The sequence below is a fragment of the Falco biarmicus genome, chromosome 6, assembly GCF_023638135.1.
Source record: "Falco biarmicus isolate bFalBia1 chromosome 6, bFalBia1.pri, whole genome shotgun sequence".
Taxonomy (NCBI): Eukaryota; Metazoa; Chordata; class Aves; order Falconiformes; family Falconidae; genus Falco; species Falco biarmicus.
Window position 1 is genome coordinate 29,466,989 of NC_079293.1, and position 20,317 is coordinate 29,487,305.

The following is a 20,317-nucleotide window of genomic DNA, read 5'->3' on the forward strand; positions in this document are numbered from 1 at the left end:
GTGTGATTTATTATCTGCCTGAAGGAAAAAAGAAAGCAACAGCTATTTAATAGTGTTTTTATTGAGGTTGTTTAACATTGATTTGTCCAAGTCTGGTTTCATCCCTTTTGATATGGATCTGTGTGATTTTTTTTCCAAGGGCACAGAGGGTAGTTAACAAGTGGGCTTGATTTTTCAGTAGGTGGGGAAAATTGCATATATTTGATTTCATTGCAGCGGGGTCCATATTAATCTCTGGAGCAATCTCCTGAGAATAAAGACATCTCTTGTGTTATTTACTTCTAACGCGAGTGAGAGAACTGATTTCAGTGATTAATAGAAGCAATTTGGCTTGGAATCTAAAGTTGCCAAAAAGCTCCGTGATGTCTTCCCACTTCCCACTCTTCCCAGTGCACTTGAAAGCTTGGCACCTTTCGATCTGCACTCTCGATCCAATGTCCTGTTGCTTGGAAATATGAGTCAGCAGAGCAAATCATCTCACTGTTAATGCAGGAGAAATCCCATGTCTGTAGTTAGCCTGATTTTCAAAATCAAAGGAAGATACCAGATAAAATTTAAAAGGTAATGCAAAAGAAAAAGAAGTGGTGGAGAGGTCTGAGTAGTCTTCTTGCAGTATGTTCTCTCTGTGGAAACAGTAGCGGAATTGTTCTTGGCTGTATAAAGATGGCAGGATTACGTTCTCTGTGATCTGTCATCAACCTTAATCAGAGTGTCTGTGTTTAATCATGAACTACCTTCCAAAGTGGCATTATTAGGAAACCATTAAGTTTAATCTGGTATGGTCTGTAGATAACATTTCTAATATAATTCCACAGGAGATATATAGTTCTAAGATCTGGTAACAGAAAAGGAGCTGGATTTTTTGGCAAAGGTAACTCTGGTTTAGGTTAAAAGTTTTATGTGGCCTTTAAAATGTAATGGCCAAATGGGGTCTACTGAACTGCCATAACTTTATTCATATGCAAAACAGAGAGCAACCAGAGACTTTTTAACAATGTGGCATCTTTATTGCTGTGGAATAAATTACTTCACTGAAGAAGTTGATTTTAATCAGCAGATCCATGAGTGACTACTGATTTTAATCTTATTAATCTTATTAGCACTATGGAGTTGAGCTCAGCAGAGGATTGTAATTCCAATTCTCAGCAATTTTTGAAGCTTCAAAATTTCTCTTTCTGGGTAAGACTAACCGCAGAAAATCAAACCTGTTTTGAAGATTTTGATGAAAATCATAGGAAGACTAAAACATTGGTCTGGAAGTGATCTCAAATGAAGAAATTTATTTAAATGTTTCCCACACTCCAGTCTTATATCATAACTATCAGTCTTCTGAGCCCTTTTTCTCTCTCTCTTACTGCCAAGTTGTTCTGGAAGAATATTGTGAGGAAACAAATTTGACTTCCAGAAACTAATATTTTTTGCAGAAACTGGCAATAGTCCACCTATTTACTATGTCTGTAAGTGGCTTTGTACTGACAAATAAAAACTTTGTAAATTACTTCTACAAGGGATAGTTTTGTGGTATGTGAACCACTAGATTGCTTTCTGAAAGAGTAAGCTTTTCTTTGTCTTTGTCGATATGAGCTACAGCTGAATTAGTAAATTAAACAGTTGCGGAAAAATTCATTTGTGCTAGAAATCTATTTTCTGTTGTAATGCCTTGGCATGGCTCTGGTGGTAGTACGAACTCTCTGCAGCAATTCCCAGGCACGCTTCAGAAGTTATGATGGGTCAGTGGTGATTCCCAAAAGGCATTTTGGATGGAGTAACCTTGTTTTGAGGCTCATAGTAAAGACATATGGTATAGTACTATGCTGAGTCTGGTGGGGGGTTAGTATCAGTAACAGTCTCTTTTAGTTATCCTGAATCAAGGATTTTATATAACCTGTGGGACTAGATTTACCACACAGTCTCACTTTTAGACTAGGCACGTGTAAATATAGAAGATTAAAAATAATTTATTCTTCCAAATACAAAGCTAAAGAAAGCACTGTATATAATTACAGATAGCTTAATGGAAATAAGAATAAAACATGATTACACAATCTTGTGGCTGAACTGAATCCATGAGGAGGATCTTATAGTATGTATCATTACTATTAAAGAGAATCAGCTTTGTGCTGTCTCCAAATTTACTTTTCTGCTTGTACTTACACTTACACGCAAGTCCCTGCCCTAGGTTTTCTTTCTTCTTAATCAGACTGTTGTTTTTGATACTGGTTTCCAAAAATTATTAAAGACTTTACCAAACTTTAGAAATATTGATTGATTTAGGATGTTACTGGATTGATCTAACTCATGTTCAAAGAGCAAAAGGATCACACTAACAGCTTTTCCAGTACTGATCTGTGAACAAATTGTTAACTTGCAGTGAAGAATGCTTTCTCTTCCCAGACAAATTTTAATGGATAGCCTTTTGGATGCCTAAATCCATAGTTCACCTAAATAAACCCCCTCACTTTATGCAAGTGCTGAACTACCTCTTGCCATAGCAATAAGAGTGTGCTTGGAAACATCTTACTGTTCTCCTCTTAGAAATGATACAATTGAAATTACTGTTAGGCCATTTTAAAAGTATGAAAGCTGTCTGCTTTAACTGGGAAAATGCATCCATTGCTATACTGTTTTGCTGGAAGGATTAGTAAATTAAAGTATTAATGTCCATTATATTTTATAATGCAAAATGTTCACAACTGAATATGAAACTCTTCCTCCTGTAATAATGTGTAAGCTGTATCTAAGACTGAATTTGTTAGTCATTAAATATGTCTTCCTAACTTTCCACTTAGATTCCTAGATCCCTAGAATCCTAGACTATTTTTTCAAGCCTTCTTAACACAGCCCACATATATTCTTTTCTTTATTCAATTTCTGCTGAAGGCAAATATTCTTTATCTGTCTGTTTTAATGGGAGTTGTAAAAAGCTCTGGGTTAATTTCTATGCTCTGAAGTCCATAGCTTTCCTTAGGATACCCAGTCACTCCTAGGTAGAGGATAAATCTTGTCCAGAATTGCTGTGCTAGATCTTCGGTCTTCAAAAAATCTTAATACTCCTCACTGATCTTTATCACAGACAACGGCAACTAAAAAGTCACTAGTGTGTTACCATCTTTGTTCCACTGTGCAGAAGATCTCCCTCCTAAGTGATGGGACTGCATGTCCTCCTGCCGCTGGCAATGGCTCTGTGTTATTGTGACTGGTCACCGTAATGACTCTTGTGGTAGTACTGCCCTCCTGGCTGGGAGGGAACTCTTTTTCTAAATCACAGCAGCTGGAGTACAGCATCATAGCAGAATAGTGCAGGTTTTCTTCAAAACCTAACTAGGTCAGCTGCAGTTGAACTTGAATTTGCCTCTATATGTGGCAGACATTAACCCTTAAGAAGTTCCCTGGTGTTCCTAGTCATGCAATCCCTGTTTACTACGGGAATCCTGACAGTCCCTTGTTTGGAATTTGAGGACTGTTCTCTTTAGTGCCTAACACATTCCTACTCTCATTTTCAGATGTCTGGACTTGGCATCTTTCTTTGGCAGCATTATCCATGGATTTCTTCTGTATCTGCGATTGTTTCTTAGGCTCCCAAGTTCCTCAGAGTGGTTTTCCTCTTTTTATCATGGTTTTAAGCAGCTCTTCCCAGTCCAGGTCTTCCCCTTTTTTCTCCCCTTTGTATTGGCAAATATTTTTCTCTGCATGTTTTACATGAAAACTGACAGTGTGATGGGGAGGTGCCCTCTGATTTATCAGTAGTTGGGATCAAGGGCTATCCTTCTGTGTCACTGACATCTTGTCACTGTCTGTGTTCATGGCTTGGAATTTCAGAAGCGTTTGAAAATTTAGCCTGTGCCACCCACTTGTATCCAAGAGAGACATAAATCTAGGCTGGGAACGCTGAGTTCATTGAAGCAGGAAAATAGGACTCAAAGCCTTTGCTTCCTGGTGCCACAGTCAGCAATTGACAATTCAGGTACCACAGTCTGAGCAGCTTTAAAGAAAAGAGGGGATGACACCATCACAGAGTTAGTGGGGAAACAGCTTCCTGCTTGCTTCATAAAAGTAATTTCTCAAACTGAGATTGTCATTCAGACTCCCAGTGACTAAGGCTGATGCTGGCAAAAAAGCTCCTGGAATGCCCATTTTCTGGTTCCAGTGGTGTCTTTGATAATGAAAAATGGCTATAAAACACTGATCACATTTTCCAAAGTATGTTCCTGGATTTATGATTGTGTTTGGCACTGTGATTGTAAGTTCCTACAGGTACACAAGAGCTTACCAGATGTATAGAAAGGATTTTTTTCTTTCATTTTACAAACCCATTCACATAATTAAATTAGCACCCCAATGGATAAACAAATATGCTTATATTGTAAAGGATTCCAGGACCTGCCCCTTGCATATAAAATAACTTAATTTTAACTGATTCTTTATCCGTGACATCACACTGGTAAGATTCTGGTTTCTGCCATCCTCAGGGTTAAATACAGGATTTCTGTTTTGTCCACTAGTGGGTTGTATGAATCCTGAGCAAGTATGTTAAATCCTGGTAAATGGTGTATCTATTTCTGTTCCTAATAAACTGTACAGAATAATAGCTGACTGTGTCTGGAGTGGAGTTTATAAACAGAAATATTACCGTGTTTTCTCATTCATCACACTTAGATCAAGATAGTGATCAGTAAAGCAAGTAAGCTTTCATTGTATAAAGCAGTCTGCATGCCTGTTTGATAATGCTTTTGAGTTGTCTCAGAATTGTTTTTTCTTGATCTGGATTAAAAACTTCCTCTTTTTCATGTGCTTTAATGAATCTTTCAAAGAAATAAGTAAGTTTGAAAAGCAGGTAGACCAGTCTGCTTTGCATGGTCATATTGAGAACAGGTAGAATCTGGCCCTTTGTAAAACAAGCTTCTGCCACTGCAGTCAAACTTTTGGATATTCCCTTTGTGCTGTATCAGTGATTTTTTTCTAAAGTGCAAAAAGTCTTTTGGATTTTGCATTAATTTTTCAGGTTTTGGCACTCTATTTAAATAAAGCAGTTTATGTAAAAAAGTGTGTGGAGTGGTTGATAGCTGAATGCTGTTTCCAGTCCTGAAGGTGTAATTTCAAATGTTAACATGTTGAGAGCATGTTCGTGCATTTTTATTTCTCTTTAGTCTAGACTTTCAAGACTGTGAAGAACAGTCACATAGAACCATATTGTACCTGGCCCTGAAAGTGTAGAGATAGGTCCCTGAGCCTGCAGATGCCTCCAACCTAAGAAGAGAAAAAAAGAGTTCATAATATGGGAAGGAATTTAAAAGGATGAAGAATTAAATAGGTATGTCAGGTATCTTGATAATTATTTGTCTGTGTTATATTAAACATAAAACATCAATGTAACACAGACAAATAATTATCAAGATACCTGATTGTCATAATTGTTGAAAGACGGATTAGAAATATAACTAAACATCTTCTAGTGCTTTCGTGTAGAAACAACATTCAGTATAATTAATTTCAGAGCTTGACCTTGGGTTTCCTGCGTACACCTCTGATAAAGCTTTTTAAGGACAATACTGATGTCAGGTTTTCGTCATTGTCTTCAGCTGTGTTTGGTGTGGGTGAAGCAGGTACTTAAGTCAAGAGGAGCCAGAGGCTTCCTATCAGTGCGGAGATGGAACTGTAATCTGCTTTTTGTGTCAGAAGATGCATCCTTGCTTCCATATTAGTACTGAACATCGCTAACAGGCTTTGCAGCTTCCTGTTTACCCTTCACCAAATGGATACATCAGTACTGCTTGCTGCAGTTTTTCTGTTTAATTTTGTGTATGTACACAAATATTTCATCAGTTGTGCCTGCTTTTAATCTAGATCATTGTTGTGATTCATCAACATTGCTCTCACACCAGAGCCAAAACACAGCACTGTACCAGCTACTAAGAAGAAAATTAACTCTATCCCAGCTGAAACCAGGACAATCGTGTTCTTAAATGCTGCCTGCATGGTTTTGTAATTCTTACTGTACTTCTATTAGTACAAGTTATATAATACCAACATGCTGTATTATATAGTACTAACTATACTATATACGTAGTATTAACATGATACAAAAAGTATACAAAAATATGATTATATATGTAAAAAATGCTTTACAAAGTCATAAAAAGATATCCATCTTTGTACATTGTTACATTGTTTGTACATTGCTCCTTTCAAAGCCCTTTTTTCCTCAAGAGCAGTATGTGGTTTCACAGTAGTTTTTCTTTTGCTTGACTGATTCCTACAGGATGCTTCCCAACTGGCTCATTTCCCAAGCAGTATCCAGTGCTGAGGAGGGGCTGTTCAGTGTTTGGGAATTACTGCCACAAACAGGAAGCATTTCATGCTTTCTATTCACAGTTACTTGAGGAGGGAAAGGACATGGGGCCCAGGGCAAGAGCTACTTTGTGATAGGAAAAGAAAGCTGACATGGCTTTTGGTTCTACCAGTTCATTGTATTCACTATGGAAAGCAGGCAGTAGTTAAGTACGTGGGATATTCAGCTGGAATAGACTGACTCCTCAATGGCAGAATGAGTAAATTACGCAGTTTCACTAAACTGAAGTCCTAATAATTAAATGCAAAATTAAATAGATAATTGATAATGTCTCATTCTAGAATGAAAAAAAAAAAAACAACCCAAACATGTTTGCGGGGAAAAATACTGCTTAAGGAGAGAAGGAAAAGCCATTATATTTCATATCTGAGTTATAGTCTGGTTACATTGTTTATGAGACAGCACCTTTAAAAGATATGTTGAACTGCTTTAGCCATGAGTTTTCAGCTATTGTGGGCCATGCAGAGATAAACACACTAAACTGTGCTATTCCCCAGTTCTTTTAACATTTATTCTGTTCCAGTCATGTAAAACAAAGGCTGTTTAACAGATGAGATTGCTGACTCTTGAAAATGCATCTCGTCAATTGCTATATATAAACCAAGGAATTACTCTCATCAGATTTCTAGCCACATCTTCAAGAAGGTGTCAAAGCTTGCTGCCCTTCTGCTGAATTACAGAAAGCTGTTACTTTTAGATAACTTCCTGTAATTTACCAGCAGGATCTGCCCAGTGACTGCTGGAGTCAATGTTCTTTTCCTTTGCCTTTCTTTGTGGACAATGAAGCTTCTTTCTTTCGTGAGAAATGTTGTAGTCTGACAACATGCAGGGATTGAGTTCTGACTGCTAAAATTGAATATTTTTTTCTTTCTTCTTTTTCTTTTTTTTTTTTTTTTTTGAGAAGATGGGAAATTCTTACGCTGGTCAGCTCAAGACAACACGGTTTGAAGAAGTATTGCATAATTCTATTGAGGCCTCTCTCCGCTCAAACAACTTAGTTCCCAGACCAATCTTTTCTCAGTTGTATTTGGAAGCTGAACAGCAACTGTCATCATTGGAAGGTAGGAAATGGTGGAATGTATATTTCTGCTCAAAGACAATTCTGCTGTTTGCTTTCCTAAGGCTCAGCACACACATTTCAAATCAGAATGCAGAAAAAGTATTTAAAGTTTTTGTTTGCATTTTTTGTGATCTACAAAGATACATACATATGTATGTATTAGAACTAGATTAAAATACAAACTGCATTGTCTTTTACTTCGGCAAAATTAAGCCACTTGCTTGCTCAGCTTTATTTCTACAGTTTATAAATTTGTTGTTTATCAATATACATAAATTGAAGTACTAGGAATTGTTCCATTACATGTGTGGAGGAATCTTTGGAGATTTGGAACATAAATCTGTTATCTTATAATTTACCATAAACCGCTGGAAGTTATACAGCAAATGGTGGTAGACACATGACAGATTTATAAAAAATATATGCTAAGACTGATTTTAACTTTGGGCATAATATTTTTAGTTACTCTGTGGTTACAAAGGTAAAAATTTAGGATGTGTTCTCTTGTAAACCCTGCACTAGTTGTTGTTTAACACATGGGATTTCTCACTGAATTTTTGTGTGTGTTTAGAAAAGCCTGCTTTCTGAGTTTCATTTACTCAGTCTTTTTGTTTGTTTTTTTCTTGGAAGTAGTATAGTTTGTCTAAACTATATAGATCTGATAAGCTCGTGATACAATTTGGTATTTTGGTGTGCTGTTTTGTGCAGTAGTCTCATGGTTTTCAGTGAGTTTACCAATATGTGAAGAATGCCACCATTAATTCCCCTGCCATTGCTAAAGATGGCTTAGATATATATGTAATGGAAAATGCATAATGGTTAACATTCCATAGTAACAGAAAAAAAAATAAATTCAGCCCAAGATATAGTAGTAGATAAAAATATTTTGCACATATTGAACTTTTTACTATTACCTCACGATAAGAGCTGAGAAAACCTTTCTGGAAAAAGTAAATCTGGTGACAGCTCACAAATAATTAGTAATTTCTTCTTCTTTTTTTTTTTTTTTTTTTTTTTTTTTTTGGCTTATATAGGCCATAATACTGAATATACATTCATTGTTTAAATATAAATGCTGCTTATTCCCAACACAAGGTGGTCCTTCTCTCAAACCTTTATATGAGGATTTAATAAACTTTCCCGTGGAAACCAACTGTGATGTCACAAAATGGATTATGACATCAGTTGGGAAAGATGCTACAGGAGCAGATGCACTGTTCAGGAACAAAAGTGCAATTTCACACTTGCGTAACTTCTTTCTTTCAAGGCTTTCAAAGAACTTTCCAAACCTTGAGGGGCTGATTCTGTTTTCTTTGCAGTTAATGGAAACAGAATTGAACTGTAATTAATTAAAAGTCTTACAACAGCCTGGCAGAGAACATTCCTTTCATGAAAGTTTCAGACAAGAGGAATTCTGAAGGGACTCTGAAGATTTTCCTAGGTTATTCTTCATGTGGGTGTTGTGAAAGAGTGGTTTAGGGTCACTCAAATAATCACTGTCAAAAGTATTAGCAAAAGTGCTTGTAATATGAATTTATAAAAGTGCGCCTTAACAAAGTTTGATGGCAAGGTTCACTCTATTAGTTATGACATGGATGAAATATACAGAGGAAAACTGAGATAGATTCAAGCTAGAATGATTTAAAAAATGATCTTCATATGATGTTGTACACACACAAATTCACCACAGAGAGAATTTTTACACAGCTTTTGATCTAGCAGCAGTCTAAGACTTATTCACAGTTTAAGGTGGACCTTTTAATGTGGATCACAAGATTCTAGCAGCACTTACTCATTGGCTAATTTAGTATTCTCAAAGTGAATCCATAGGATTTACTACAATCAGAGCAGTAACTTAATTATAGAGAGCATATCTAAATCAGTTCACACACACATGCACACGGACACAAAGGAGCAAATGTGCAAAGATATATATGCATATAAATATACAAAGGTATACCTGTTAAACTTTCCCCTTGAGTTCAGTGAAATACATCAAATGCCTTGGCATTTCTCAATGGGTGAACAGCTGATCCTCAAGCATTGGGGGGTTCAGCCCAGGCCCCGTCATCAGCTTTAGGTGAGAGTCCTCCAGACTTTGCCAACAGGAGAGTATGTGAGCTCCAAGAGCCACCCCCCCAAGAGGGAGATGCTGGCTGCAGCCGGCTGCGGTCCAGGAAGGCTCAAAGGGCCTCACTTAGGACCCCTGTTTATCGGGTTGCAAGATGATTGGCTTCAGTCAGTGGTAAGTTTCTATCTTGGCTGTGGACCGAGTCAGTAATTACTGGAATTTTCAAAATTTTCAAATTTTCAAAATTCTGGTAACAGTGGTACTGTACCACTCGGGCTATGATTCAAGCCTGGAATGTTCCAAGGCTGTCAGGGGATGCCTGGTTATTCCCACTCTTGTTCCCTGCCTTGGCCAGGCAACAGGAGTTCCTGGTGTGGTGAGTGCTTCTCCCATCTGAGCCGTGCAAGGCTTTCTGGTACAGCCAAGGGACACTTAACCACCCAACTTATTACACCAAGGCTAAGGCCTAACCAGTGTTCCTGAGACTGTAGAGTGACCTGGTGGGAGGTGAGGGTGGGAAACGCACCACCAAAATCCACCCCGTGACTAAAGTCTATCGATATCTCTCACAGAACAGCAGTGTGGTCACCTCTTGCCTCTGTGCCTATAAATAGATCAATGCCATATTCCAATTGTAATTTGAGGAAAGTTTTGGTTGGTCTACTTATTTGTTAGGATTTTGTTAAATGTGATTAAGCAATGTTAGGTATGTGAGGTTTTTTGCAATAGTACCACCCATCTAGCTATCCTCCATTCTCTTAACATACAGAACAATGTTCAACAATAAACATAATACAACAGAAATTAGTAAAATTATGATGGGATGCAGCATTTGATTCAAAAACTCCTGTTGCTATCAGTGACCATCCGAACAAGGTGCCCCACCAGTGGTGTTCTCTGTCCTTCTTCACTCTTTCCAGGACATAGTGTATCTCCTCTGCATCATGGTGAATGGTAATTTGGGGTTTTTTGTTCCAGACAGCTTTGTTTCAGCAATTGACACAGGTCATCATGTTGTAGTAGTTTCTTCACCAATCTAAGATTCATTCCAATGGGGGTAGGCAATGAATCTTGATATGAAATGTAGTTCAACTGTAACAATTGGTGGGTTGTTACAGGGGCTGAGTAATTAGTCACAGCCCATAATTTTGGTAAAATGACAAATACAGATATTTGAGTGATTATATGTCTCCACAGTGGCGTTGTCTATAAATACAAAATCACAAAGGGTTCTTATACAAACACATCCATTTCCAGCATATACAAGTACAGTTTCAGGGGTTTCATCAGGTTTTATTTCAAAGCGACAAACGTTTTGTTCATTGTCAAGACAAATGTCTTAGGCCTTAATGGTATTACTGTCGCCAAAAAATCCCTATTGTCCCTGTACAGCATATGCATCAATATTAGTGGTTTGCCATTTTTTTCCATTTTGTTGGGCCCATACTCTATATTCTATCAGATAGAGTACCATTCTATCTGTGGTGATTGAATCCCAGGGCAACGATTGGGTATATGGTGTATACCAAAGCGTTGGGTCTTGTCAAAATGAAAACTGTGGTTTACTGTTGGTGGGCTTATAAGTGACATTAACTAGATGCCACCAAGATTGGAAGGCCCTTTCAAATTTGGTTGCATTATCCCAGATTACCTTTTGATTCTCAGTGGCCAAGGTGCCCTTGTTACCTTCCCTTATAATTGCTGCCACAGTAGATTGTATCTTCAGCTGAGCCTGGATGCAGCTAAGAGCTAGAGAAATATTATTTTGGGTAATGCCAAGTACTTCTGTAATTAGTTGGTGGTCTTTTTCATTAATTCTCTCCCACTCAGGCATCATATCAGCTAAAAGCCATTGACTAGTTCCTAGTGCCATTAAAGAAGATTGTAACAGGTTCTCTAGTTTATGTACATCACTTGTTGCCAAGGTTATTTTGTTTGTTAAAATTCTGGCATCTGTGCTGTTTAATACTCTTAGCCCTGTTCCCATGATAAAGTCACATCTCTCCTCGATCATTTTGGAGAGGTGAGGGTTTGTCCATGCAACCACACTAGCCACCCTGTATAAGATGTGTTCAGGAGTGGTGAGCAGGGGGGTTTAATTGCAGAGATATCAACCTGTATTGAGAGTTCCACTCATTTTAGGGACCATGATGGGTTAAATAATGCTGCTGTTCTATGTTTTTAATCATGTAGACACCAGTCTTATAAATATGAGGAGACAGTCTGATAGGAGGTTGAGTTGGTGAATATGTTTGTTCAATATCAATCTTGAATTGAAAACCTAAGCTGGAACAAGAGTTGGAGTCTATTCAAAGGCAGACAGTGGATCATAGAATTATAGAATCATAGAGTTAAGTTGGAAAAGACCTTTGAGATCATGAAGTCAGTTGGAATATAGTAAAGGTATACCAGCATTCACATTTAAAAGCACAGGTACGTATCTTGTGTGTTTCTCCAGCGTAGTTTACAATGTGTAAGGTTGCTGTCATACACTTAGTGTGATTTTTAATTCAACATCCTACCAAAATGGTGTCTTGTTTGGTTCCCTTTAAAGATGGAATTTGCTGATTTTGTTCTGGTATCTTTTAGCAAGATTTTTTACTGTTTCTTGATTTAGAAAAATCAGTATAGTATATTTTTATGTTGGTGGGGGTTTCGTGGGTGAGTCCATTGATTGCCTGGAACCCTATTTTTATTTCTTCACCTGGTGTAGCTTGAAGTGAATTTTTTGAATTTTGAATTCATTTGATGAATGTTATTATTGTGAAATAGAATAATTCTTTTTCTGTGCAGTGTCTCCCATCTCCATTCATCCTTCAGTTATGCCTAATTTCCATGTATAACCAAAGTAGCAGGCTTCAAGTCTGCCTTATCTTTTGGTGAGATCCCAACACTTCCAGTAAGTATAATTTAGTAATTTAGTAGCGCATGGTCCAAAGAACTTTGTGTCTGAACTGGAAGGATTATACTTGTCTCAGTTAAAAGGAAAAATGAGACTGGGCTGGGAATATGCTGCTGCTGTTGTTGCCATCAATACAGATTAATTTTCTCCTGTAAGACAAAAGAAAGAAAAGGTTTTGGTGGGGAAGGCCAAAAAGGTTACCCTGTTTATGATGCAGGATAAATCCGTCTATGTTTTGCTCCACTGCTATCAGTAGCTTCCCAAGCAAGTGGCCCACAAGGTTTCACTGGAGTCATAGGCACAGTTCCAATTTGTGGTAAATTTGCCATAATAGGTTGTTCTAGCTGTAATGTTATTGGACATTTTCTTTCATCAGAAGGTGGAGTGTTACGTTCAGTTTTTGCAAAGAATGCTTGGCTGGCAGGGCTTTCAGTGGGCCCATACCAATGATTCAGTTGGTGACGTTCTTTGGAAAGATGAGTATCCCACTGGGCTTCATATGGCTTAAGGCTCTTTTTCAATAAGCCATTAGATCTTTCTGCCTTTCCATTTGATTGAGGCTAGTATGGGGTGTGGAATACCCATTGAATTTCTTCTTGTTTTGCCCATTCTTGCACCTTCTTGCATGAGATGTGTGAGCCATTATCACTTCGGGTGGTATCAGGAGTAGGTAGACTTGAGAACAAAGATGGTAACCCCCATACAGTATTTTGTCTGTTGGCTTTTTGGCATTTAGTTGCCATGAGGAGTCGAGATACTACTTCTACATCTGTTATACCCAGCAGGTGGTTTTAGAGTGCTGATATAATTGATTTGCCAGGTAGACCATAAGGTTATACCCTCACTGATATGCAAAGGTGGTGCTTTAACTGTTTGTAATCTTAATTTATACTGAGGACGTTATGTAAGAATAATTTCACAAGTTTTCCTGTTTAGGGGCCAACCCTTCCTCTGTGCAGCAAAATGAAGTGCTTCTTTACCTGTGTGGCCTAATTTTTGAGGTAGCCATTCTCCTTGTCAGTGCCACTCAGGATTTAAGGAGTTCCCTGTTTTTATCTTCCTAATTTTATTCAATTCATCCACCTTTTGATTCCAGTTTGTGGCTGGCTTATTGCCCGTGGCACAAGCTTTTACTCATCCCGTCTTGAATGGTGTTTTTCTGGCTATATTTAATAATAATTGCCAATTTTGAGTACTCCAGACTGGGGATTGGTTTACTTCGCAGTTCAGGGATTCCCATTGACAGAGCCATTGTGTGGCACTGGTCCATACGGCTTAGGAGTCTACTTACATAATTTTTTCTCTATTCTGTGCTGCTAAGCAGCTGCCCTTACTTCTCCTACTTGTGCACTACCTTCACCTTCTGTTATTTGTTTGCCAGCATTGATGTTTAATGCAGCAACCTTCTATTGTCATTTACCTTTTATCTTTTTTGTTGAGGCATCAGTAAACCAAATGTCTTCTGTTGGTGTTCCTTTGGTGAGAGAAGGTGCATTTAAAATTGGTGAGGGTTTAAAAGGTTGTTGTAATGCTAATGGATCTGCATTTATAGGCATCTGTAATTTGGAAACTTTAGTATCTCCTTCAGTTAATTTCACTTCCTCTGCAATTCCTGTCAAATAAACATACCATTTTCTGACTGTAGCTTTTTGTGCAACTCCTTCTGGGGAAGCAGTTCCCTTTAGGGTTGCTTCTAACAATTAAATGGTCTTCTGGTTTGCACAGGCTGTTCCTGGTGTATTTTTCCAACTTGTTTCACTGCTTGGACTAGAGTCAAAAGTTCCTTCTCCCACTTAAGGGTATCTCTGTTCTGTCTCTTTAAATGCAGTTGAGCTGAGCAATAAAGGTCTCTTTGGTCCTTTAGGGCCATTTTGGAACAGATTACAATCAGTACCATGTTCGTCAAGACCCTGTTCTACTATAACAGGGTCTTGGGGGTGTACTAGTCCCAGTGATAAGTTTTTAATTCCTGTACTACAGTATTTGACTACCTCTTCATGTTCTGGGTTCCACTTCCATGGTTTTTCTTTTTAAAAAAGTGAATACAGTGAACCAGCAATGGCAGAAAATGTGGACACATGTTTTCTCCAATATTCTAAGGTTCCCATAAGCTGTTGTAATTTCTTTCCTTGATTAGGGCATGTGTAGCTGTTCTGGTTTTCTTAGGGTGTCCTATGGAATTGCTGCCCTACCCACCAAGTACCTAAAATTTTTACTTCTCTACTGACATTTCTCAGGTGGGATTTCAATTTCTGCTTTATGTTGTGCTTGCCATACTGCTGTTGCAGCTTCCCCTACCTTTTCAGGGGAATCTCCTCCAATTAGAATATCATTTATATATAGGTACAGTTTCACATCTTGAGGAAGTGGGACTGTCTGTAAAAGTTCAGCAAGCGCAGCATGAGCAATTGTGGGTGTTTATATCCTTGTGGGAGTCTGTTAAAGATATATTGTATACCTTCCCGAGTAAAAGCAAATTCCTTTTTTTCCTCCTCTTGTAAGAGGACCATAAAGAACATGGTTTTTACGTTTAGTGCTGCCATCCATCGGTGTATGGCTGCTTGTAGTGTGGCTGTTAGGTTTGCAGTATTGAGTACTGCAGCTGTTAGTGGGTCTGTGTGGGCACTTAAGTGCTGGTAATCAATTGTTAGTCACCACCTCCCATCCAGTTTTCAGACTGGCCAAACCAATGAATTATATGGGGAGTGGGTTCTGGGAATGATTTGTTGTTTTGCCAAATCAGCTATGCCTTCAGAAATTCTCTTTTATGCTGCAGCAGAAATTGGGTGTCGTGGTACTGTAGTGTTCTTTGATTCAGGGAGTACAGGTGCTGTGCAGAGTACACGCACTGTAGCCTCCTGACATCTATCAGAATTAGGGTCACGAGGACCATGAGCTGCTGTCCAGCAGGTGCCAGGTTCTGCCATTCAAAACATTGAAACCCAAAATATTTTTATTGTGATCTTTAACTGCAAAACAAGTAGATGATATGGGCTTCTCGCCCAGGAGCTATAGATTAACTTTTGTGGTTTGGCAAATAACACTTGCTCTGTTACACCAGTGATTTTAACTCTGTGCTGTCCGTGTCACACACCCAGCTTTCTTGGCATCCTGCTGGGTTAATATTGAAATTTGTGTGCCCATATCTATTACAAATTTCACCAGTTGTTGTTGAGGACCAACTGGAATGAGAATATATCGGCTATTATTATCCATTGACAGATTTCCACTTGCTGGACAGACAGGCCCAGTTGTCATCCAGGCGCTATTCCATTTGTTTTTTGATCTTGAATTTTAGAGAAGGAAGGGTTTATCGTCCCCTCTCTGAGTTGGTGATGGTGTCTCAGTGTTTGGCGTGTTTTCCCTCCAATTGCTGTTACTGTGTCTCTGAAACACATTAATTAGATCCTGGATAATGCCAGCAGTTTTTCTTTGAATTCTTGGAATGCCTAATGCCAATGCTTGATTATAGAGCTCTCTCCACCTCTGAGTCCTGGGCTGGCGATCAATGGTTCCTGGTTCCTGGGCACTATTTTCAGGTGATCATATAATTTGTCTGACGTTACGATCTGTATTTTTTGTGTCAATAGATAAGATCACCCCATCCCATTTCTCCCCCATGATTTATAATGTCATGCCTTAATGTTCCCCACGTAGGGAGATTTCTGCACAACAGGGCTTCTTCCTGGTGGTCAGCAATGTTCCTTATGACCAGTGGGGTACTGAAGTATGTGTTTCTCCTAATTTCATCTCATTTTGCAATGAGATAATATTTGAGTACAGCAGGGGCTCCCTTAATTAATGGCTTGAGCATGTAATGATCTGTACAACTGCTGAAACGAGAACATTAAGAGAGCTGTGTCATGCGTGGCCTTGATACAGGCAGCTTTTGCAATAGCTGTGGAGAGCTCGCTCAAGTATCTAATGGGTATTAACAGAGGCTCTCCTTTCTCTAGTATATCTATTCTGCTAGCCCAGTATGCCTACGTATTATCAAGTGGGGATCATTTGGGGCCAGAATTGAAAAAGACATCAGGACCCCAAAATCCATCGACTTCATCATGATTTAGTAAGATTCTGTCTTCTCTGGTTGGACATATTTGCCATAAATATTCAGTTGTAGTTTTGCCTGGTTTACAGCCATAGCACTCTTGCAAATTAGCCATCTAATTCTGATGGAATGCAGCAATTTCTTGGGTATGATCTCCTGCTACACCCTGAGGTCCAGTAGTTTCTTCTGTTTCTGTAATGGCTCTGGCTTCCAATTCAGGGGGATTTGAAGGAGATAAAGAATTGTCTTTCCCCAGTTCGCTGTTGCTGAGGTCACGCTATATGTTTCTATCCCATTCTTCAGAGGATATACTTAACTTTTTGATTTGTAAAATGTCAGGGAGATTGGGAGCCTGCATAAGCATCATCTCAACCTTTTCTTCCAGTTTTTGTTTTTTCTCCTTTTCTTCCTGTAACTGTTTCTGCAGCTGCTCAATTTTCAAACACAGTAATTACTTAGCCGCTTTCCTGCCTTCTATTTCCTCTTTCAGACCTTGTCTTCCTCTACTGTCGTTTTCCCTGTGCTGACAGGGAGTTTCTATGCAGGTGCCTAACATTTTGTAAATAATTCCTTTTCCTTTTCCATTCTTTATATGGCCTCTAGCCAGCTTTAGTTGGTTTTCTACAGCTTTCCAATCATGCCAGTTATCACAAGCCCATTCTTCTGAGAATTTGGGACTTGGACCTTGGCTCCAATAATAGTATGTTTTTTCATTCTGTTTGGTGGGTTTTTCTCTTTTTTTGTTATTGATGTGTTTCCTCTCTTCCCCAGACCTGGCAAATTCATGTGGTGCTTAAAATGCTCCCAAACCGTTACCATTATTTCAACAAACCTTTTGCTAGATTTTTCATTTTATCAAAAAGCCTGCAGCCTGCTGTGGTTTCACTGGTTGTACATTTCTAATGAGGGTCTTCTAACATCTTCTTAGTTTTTCTTAGCCTTTTTAATTGCAGAACATATCTGAAAATGCCAATAAATGGTCTGGATGTTCAGGAACTTTCTAGGAATGTGCTTTAAAATCTCTTTACAATAGAAGCAAGGTTATTTGGCTGTAACAGGTTTAGATTTCTTGCATATCTCTGTTTGCCTAGTTATTATCATATAAACTGAAAATTAAACCTGTGGACTGGATTGCCAGTTATTAGAAGTCAGCATATGCAAATCAATGAGGTTCTTTAATTCTTCAGTTCTGAAATCAAAATCCCATTTGAATCACAATCGCATTCATGGTTTTGATTCTCTACTCACACCTTATCTCTCAAATAAAAAAACATATTTCTTCCATTTTTCTCTTATGCTCTTAGATGCATTTGGGTGCCACCTTTTAGGCCTGTGTATTATGCTTCTGTCAAAAAGGTGCAAAGCTGATTTCAGAAGTTAATGACAAGCATTATTTTTCCATTATTATCCAAGTCCTATACCACCAATATCACTGGGGCTTCAGTGGGAAAAGGCTGGGAAGCAGCATGGGAAAGCAATGCAGAGCAGTGGTATGGCAACTGGCTCCACTGCAGTAAGATTTTTCTTGAGTGTTGTTATATTCAGCTCTTACAGCAGCACCACGGTCTGACATGAACTTTGCAGCTAACTCATGCCTGTGGTTAACTGCATCCTTCCTTGACCTGCATTTAAGGGAGGTTGTCTGTTCATAGATAAAATATATTTTGTGGCTGTTGATTTAAGACCTGATGCTGCAATCAGCTGAAGGATACTATCAGCCCTATGAATAGTCCCACTGAGAAAACATTATATGTATATTAAAATATTCACATAGCTTGTATTAAGTTCTATATAAGTTATATACTTATATGAAGTTCTTAAGTTATATATAAAGGGTTCACTTCATACTTGTGCCCTATCTCTGTCATATGTAAGGCTGGATCTGGTCTGAATTTTTCCTTAGTCCTGTCCATAGAAGTGCTCTCCCCATTTACCATTTAGCTGCACTCCTCTGCTTGCCAGCTTTGTCCCTTTTGTCGTGAGTGTGTCTGAGCCATAAGAGGGGATGGAGTCATTGCTCAATATGTTTTGCTGGAGCTGTTGCATTATACATGAAAAAATTATTGTCCTGTGGGTGAAGAGAATGAAAGAACCAGTCTCTAATTGAGAGGCTGAAAAATACACCTATGATATGCAGGTAAATTCTCTTAACGAGCAAGCTATCAGGTAGGAATGCTGGTTTAGGTACCTGGTGCACCAGAAAAGTGGTTTACAGCAGAGAATCTGAAGAAGAAACACCTAAAGCCCTCCAAAAAATGAAGCCTACTTCATGTATTCTCTCCAGCATTCATTATTGCCTCCTAGGCTAGCACAGGCTGCTGTGAATGGTCTTCCTAGAGATCCGCCTTTCCTCGATGTTGTAGGGGCAGTAGCAATATTTTACTCAGTGCTCTGGGGTCTGTTGGGAGACAGACGGCCTGAGACTTAGGTGTTCTTGTTGTGGCACCATCTGTGGTGAACCTAGTTTCAAGCAGGAACCATTTCTTCAGTTTCCTGTACAACACCAAGGACACAGTCAATACCTAATTATTAAAATCTGTACTTGGACTGTAGCCAGGACATTCTAAAGTGCTAAGCAGTAATGACTTTGGTTTTACATTGGCTGTTAATATTGTAAAACAAAGGATATGGTTACACTGTTGTGATCAGCAAGAGTTCAAACACCAGGACTTAGGCTTCTAAAAATCATGAGATTAGCCTAAAAATGATGAGATTTTTAAAAACTAAATTGAGGCTTCTGTTTATTTGTCCTTTCATATTTTTTTTTCCTTCTCAGGTGCAGTTGGCTCATGCTTTTGAACATTTTTTTGCACAGGAACTAAAAGCTTTCTTTTTTAATGAAAGACATTCCGTTGTAAACATGACTGGAAGTTGGATCTTTAAGGGAACAACAAATACCTTAGGAGCTGGCAACAGCAAAGTCATTGTCAAGAGGAGAGAACCCGGTTTGCTGTAACTGGGTCACACTGTTCATTCATTGGTTTGTTGCCAGTGATTTCTGTTGTCTAAGTCATTTATGCTGTGATAATTTGTAGCAGGCAGCAGAGCAGATAATGAGGAAGAAGAAGAGGAGGAGGAGGAAGAAGGCTCAGAATCAAGTAGTCCTGTTTCTTACCAGATGAAGCCTCCCCCAGAAGGATGTTGCACTACTGATGGTAAGAAATGCACTGAAAATGCTGTCAGAAGGCATTTGCCTTACTGGAAAGTGTAGGATTGGGGCCATTTCCCTATAATTCATCAGAATGAGATAACCTATATGATGTAGAAATCCTAAAACTGTCAGTATACATTAACTGCCAGAAAAAGGTGGCTTGCTCTGGCTTGCTCTTGTATTTGACAGGGTCTTTGCTCAGTGTGTCAGATAAGCATTTCTGTTGGAACACCTGGCATGAGGACAGTGCTTCTGTTCTCTTACGCAATGCAACCTTTAAAAGGTTGAGTTTGCAGGCACGGCATTTGCTGAAATGTGGTAATTCATATGGCTTTATCATCACTCTTTTCTATTTAAAGCTTATCTTGTAAAAAATATTCCAAGACCCAGGAAAAACCAGTAAAATTCACCAGATATTGAGAACTATTATCTCCATTTCTGAATGTTTGACCTAAGTTGTGATAAAGTTAGTATATTGTCCCATAAATAAGTAGGTTGCAAAACATCATCAAGAGAAACTTCCCTGTAAATTTTCAGATTTTTGTTTGTTTATTGTACTGGTAGCATCTGTTTATGGCTGACCAAAAGCCAGGAAAGAAAATTATCTCTTTGCTTACCCTTGACCTCAGAGGATAAAACTTTGGTTTTTGTTAAAAACATAGGAAGTCCTTTAATGAAGACAATGGTGAGTATTCAACAAAAAAATCTTGTCAACTTAAAATACATTGAATTG

General features: G+C 38.5%; 1 protein-coding gene across 1 annotated transcript in view; it reads left to right on the forward strand.

The window, feature by feature from the left end:
* The window catches only part of GREB1 (growth regulating estrogen receptor binding 1), a 108,968-nt gene that overhangs the window by 34,464 nt on the left and 54,187 nt on the right, over positions 1–20,317 (forward strand). The window contains exons 2-3 of the mRNA XM_056343961.1: positions 7,254–7,410; positions 19,469–19,588. Of these exons, the coding sequence (XP_056199936.1) occupies positions 7,254–7,410; positions 19,469–19,588 (277 nt within the window). The remainder of the gene's footprint in view (positions 1–7,253; positions 7,411–19,468; positions 19,589–20,317) is intronic.